This window comes from Megascapheus bottae, chromosome 10 (genome assembly GCF_031878675.1).
Source record: "Megascapheus bottae isolate mThoBot1 chromosome 10, mThoBot2.hap1, whole genome shotgun sequence".
Lineage (NCBI taxonomy): Eukaryota > Metazoa > Chordata > Mammalia > Rodentia > Geomyidae > Megascapheus > Megascapheus bottae.
In genome coordinates, this window is record NC_143518.1 from 7,348,516 (window position 1) to 7,353,926 (window position 5,411).

At 37.9% G+C, this 5,411-nt stretch overlaps 1 protein-coding gene across 1 annotated transcript; it reads left to right on the plus strand.

Annotated features, from left to right (window-relative positions):
• The first annotated feature begins 3,493 nt into the window (after nucleotides 1-3,493).
• On the plus strand, nucleotides 3,494-3,832 carry LOC150057367 (serine/arginine-rich splicing factor 3-like). Its single transcript, XM_090339991.1, has one exon. The coding sequence runs from the start codon at nucleotides 3,494-3,496 to the stop codon at nucleotides 3,830-3,832; it is 339 nt and encodes a 112-aa protein (XP_090196117.1).
• The last annotated feature ends 1,579 nt before the right edge of the window (nucleotides 3,833-5,411 follow it).

Genomic DNA, 5,411 nt, shown 5'->3' on the forward strand with positions numbered 1-5,411 from the left:
TTTGACAACATGATTTAAATAAAGTATTACACAATTTACCTGTGTGTATAATGTCTATATAATTTTGTATAAACATATGTATAACATAGTACATATGCATATATAAAGTGTATCTGTGCACCACACATGTGTAGTGTATATACATATATATTCTTTATTATACCTTATGAATATACATTATACATACCTATATACTAACACCATTGTCTTCCAATAAAAAAAATTGAAGCTAATGGACTTGGCAGAGGATATAAGAAAATGGGGACTTCTTTTTTCCTTTCAGATCTTTCAGTAGTTTTACAAAGGACTTTCCACTCAACATGTCAGTTTGTGAGTACAATACATCTTAATTAATGTCACTGTTTTCTTCTCCCCCAGCTTTTCCAAACCTCTCCCACTATCTCAATTTTCCTAGTTGCATTTACACATAGGTACACTGAATATTATGAGTGCATTTCCCCACCTCTATTTATTTACCCTTCTCTCCTTGATGTTCCACCAATTGTACCTCACACTTCAACTTCCTAATGGTTATAAAAAAGGGAAATTTCCCTTCTCACACTTGAGAAAAAGCCAATAGTTCTGGGCTGGGTTGTGCGATTGACAGCCTGGCTGCTAGACCTGGCTTCCTTGGCAATAGATTTGACATTTAGGAAAAGTTCTTATCTATGAAAAGAAGAAATTAAATTTCATTCTATCTTGGGGCTATTGTGGCTGTAGTTTCCATGCAACAACTTTTAAACTGAATGAGACTTACTGAGTATCTAACATATTAGCAAATATTTATTAGACATTTTTCTTTTTTTCCTTTTTCATATATTTTTTTCATATATTTTTATTGTAATTAATAGAAGGGTTACATGAGATTTGCCAGATAGATGGTGCATTAATTCCCATACATTGATACTCTTTCACATGTCTTGGTCCCCATTTCCCTCTTTTTTCATATATTTTTATTGTAATTAATAGAAGGGTTACATTATATTCACCAGATAGAAGGTGTATTACTTCACAAACATTGATACCCTTTCTCCTGTCTTGGTTCCCATTTCCCTCACCCTACCCCCGCCCTTCATCTTGTTTTCCCCCTTCCCTATCCAATTTCAAATAACCAAATACGCATATATACAATATATCAGATAACAAGATGAAATACTGTACCAATATGAGATAACCAAGGGACAGCAAAAGAGATGAGAGATAACATAATACATTAAGGACAACAATCACTCGTTATATGGCTTTTGTTTCTATATCCTGGAGGTCTTTCATTTAACATCATACTATATGGCCTTATGTATGTAGGTTTTGCTCTATTGTAAATCTCATTAGACATTTTCCTAAGTGCTACATAGCATCACATTATTCATTCTCATATCCTTGCAATATAACTGAAGAATAGACTGAATAAAAAACTTGCCTAAGAGTATCACGCTCCTTGGAAATGGGGAGTCTGAAACTTCAGCCTCAGATAACCCTCTCTGCAGTCTTGTATATATGCTGTTTTCTCCATTTATATTTTGCATTAACTACTTCCTTTAGACAACTCATGAGGAGCATAGTTCCACTAAAACACCATCTTTGCCTTTCAAATTCCTTTAAATCATCCTTAAATCACTTTAGTTTTGCATTCCAAATTGCAATTTTCTTAGCCAGAAACTTTTATTGGCCTTTGTATTCTAATTTTAGTGATAAATACAGTAAATATTCTCCCTACCGATTTTAACTCCTTTTAAGATAACTATATCCAAAATTAAAAATCTGTTAACACTTCTAAGTATCAAAAACACATTAACTTTACTGTCAGTAAAGTTCTTCAACAACACAAAGGATGATGGCAAAAATTACTAGACTTAGCAGGAATAGAAACATAAACTACAGCCTTGTTGAACTGCCCTGTGTAATTATAGTCAAGTCAGTTGCTGTAATGATGATTGTGAATTTTCAAGCTAACGTGAGGTGGTCAGGCCTGGACTTTGGTTTTACTCTTCTAGCAAGTTGATACACTCTCCTGTTGCTGTTTCATGGAGGTTGGCAATCAGATCCGAGACAAAGAATCACATTGTTCATAAGCCACAAACAGAAAGTGGCATTAGTGTATTTGCACACTTCACCTCTCCCTCATATCCCAAGGGGCTGGTGTGTGTGTGTAGGCGGATGGAATGTCTTCAGGCTTCCCACTGAGCTTCTTCTAGAAGGCTGTTCTTTCTGTCCAAGAGCAGCTTTGTTTCTCAAGGTTTCCAGATTCAAAAACAAGTCTCCAAAATGGCCTAGGTAAAAGAGCATTCAGAGCCTTGAAGTTTTGGCACACTCAGCAGCACAATTAGTAGTTCAAGAAACCACAAGACCTGTCTCGTTGAAAAGAGCAGTCTCTGGCAAGGTTCTGGTTCTTACTTGTGCTCTCTCACTGGTACTCTGTGTGTGTGTGTGTGTGTGTGTGTGTGTGTGTGTGTGTGTGTGTGTGTGTGTGTGTGCAGGTTACTCAAGCAGGTCACAGGGCTTGGACTCAGGACCTAGACACACTCCTTGAACTTTGTTGCTCAAGGCTAGTCCTCTACCGCTTCATCCACGGCTTCACTTCTGACTTTTTCCATGGTTAATTGGAGCTAAGAGTCTCATAAACTTTCCTGCAATGGGCTGGCTTCGAACCACAATCCTCAGATTGTGAAGTAGATAGGATTACAGGTGTGAGCCCATGGCACCAGGCTCAGTTAATAACTTTGGGTAGCATTTCTGAGGTAGCTCCAAGCTTTTTCATATAGGAATTGAATTGAATGACAAGAAATATTGGTCCTTTGTATTTGAAATAGGAAAGGGAAGTGGGGAGGGGAGGAACAAGATGATTGGGAGGGGGTAAGGAGAGGGAAATGGGGACAAAAACATGAGAAGGGGTATCAATGAGTGACAAGTAATGCACCTACTACTTGATGAATGTAACTGTAACCCCTCTATACATTATCCTGACAATAAAAAAATGAAAACACAATTGGAAATGTGTTGTTAAAGCTTATTAGCTTGTTTTTTACATTATGGTAGCCATAATAAAATTCTGATTAGATAAGGCACAAATGTGAAATTATTTTCTTGGAATATTTGATCTTCATTAAGGATTTTTTCTCCTTTAAGTAGTTGTACAAAGGAGTTACCATTTGATAAAGCAGTTTATGAATAGAATAACATCTTAATCAATGTCACCCCTCTCATGAACCAATGACTGGAAGTCCACTGCTCATTTTATAGCAGCAGTTTATATATTTCTGTGATCATGAAAATCTGCTAAATAGCACTATGTTTAAGAGAGCTTGGTTGGTTGATGCCTCTCAAGATCATTCAGCATCTCCTGTTTAACTCTGAAAAATGTCTACTCGTATTAAAAGACTAGACGCCGGGGAAGTGGGTGCATCTGTTTGTGGTGGCTTAGCCAGAGAAGTTCGGGGAAAGCATTTTAGGTGTGTGGGTTCAAGCCTCCGCGTTTCTACTCCACGATCTCGAAATGCATCGTGATTCCTGTCCTTTGGATTGTAAGGTTTATGTAGGCAATCTCGGAAACAATGGCAACAAGACTGAATTGGAAGGGGCTTTTGGCTATTACGGGCCACTCCGAAGTGTGTGGGCTGCTAGAAACCCTCCTGGCTTTGCTTTTGTTGAATTTGAGGATCCCCGAGATGCAGCTGATGCTGTTGGAGATCTAGATGGAAGAACGCCGTGTGGCTGCCCTGTCAGAGTGGAGCTGTCCAAGGGTGAGAAGAGAAGCCCAAACCGTGGCCCACCTCCCTCGTGGGGTCGTCGACCTCGAGATGCCTTTCTAGAGAGAAATAACAAGCTGTCGTGATCCCTTTCTCTAGGTCTCATAGCCTATCTAGGTCAAAGGAAGGGAAATAGAAGAGCAGTTTGCAAGAGAAGTGGTGTACAGAAAATAACTTCAGTTGACAGCAGTATGTACAGAAAATTCAAGTTTGGTTTGAGACTTCATAAACTCGGTGCATTTTTAAGATGTTTAGCTGTTCAAATTTGTTTGTCTTTCGGAACAGTGACACAGCAATGTAATTCTCTATGGTTTGAAATGGATCATAAGAGGCATGTAATACCAAGAATTGTTACTTTACAATGCTCCCTTAAGCAAGATTAAATTTGCATTGAACTTTAGTCCTGCATAGGACTGAAATAAAAACCTAAACCTTGCCCAGCTAAAGTGTGATGTGCTAATGTTAAAGAAGGAAAACTGCAGAAGTGGAGCTGAGTTGTACTGTTGCTCATAGCGGGGATACAGTATGCAGCTGTAGGTGAATAAGCATTCTTTAAAAGCAGCCATGCCCACAGACAGAGCAACGGGTAAAGATAAAAGCTGCGCCATTAAACCAGATGAGAATTTTTTCCAAAATCCAGCTGGTCTTCACCCTGGGCAGAAGTTGCCTAATAACACCTGATGAGAAAGTTTACCTTTTAAGTGTCTTATGTGATTGCTGTCTATGAATAAATAGCTGTTTGTAACATTCTTTATTTGGAAATTTGAAGTTTCAAAATACCAATGTCCTGCCAGTTTAAGGGTACATTGTAGAGCTGAGTTACCGTGCAAGATCTTCTTTTTTTCTCTCATGCTGTCATTTGTAATATGTTTTGTGAGAATTCCTTGGGATTAAAGTTTTGGTTACAAATTGTTGCTTAACTTGAAAGCCTGTTTTTCCTTACAAACTCAAATCTGTGAGCTTGGTACCAAGTCCAGGTATAACAGTCCTATTAGAAGCCATACTTATATTTTTTTGTAAAGTGCTTTTGAATTAATAAAATATTAGCATAATTGTGTAATAGTTGAACCCATTGTTACCATTGTTCTGGTCCCATGGGAAGCAGTTGGTCACATAGTTCTTTATAAGAAACACAACTGAGGCATTGAAGAGTTGTTAGTCTTTGGCATTAAGGGGACATTTTGGTTGTTACCTGAGTAATGTTACTCTTAGGAGTTGAGGTTGAAGCCAGTTCAGGTCCATGATCTTAAAGGAAGCAGCAGTTTGATATATGGTAATCCAAAGTAGGTTTCCCATCAAAAAAAAAATGGCCTTTATCTTTAGCATGTTCACAAAGTTTTGAAGATTGTTTCCATTTCATAATTTGAGGTGTTGCATGGGAATTCCACGCATACATTATGATGTAATATTCACAATATGGTTCAAATGTAACTGCACAATTCATTACAGAGGCATGCAAAAACCTTCCTCTTCAAATGTGGAGCAGTTGTGATTTCACATTTTTTTTGTGCAATTAGATTAAATCATAATGCACCAGTCAAAAAAAAAAAGACTAGATAAAGATCTAGTCTGGCTTAGTGGTAGAGGGCTTGCCTAGCATGCATGAAGACCCAGGTTCAATTCCCTGGTACCATACACGTAGAAAAAGCCAGAAGTGGTTCTGTG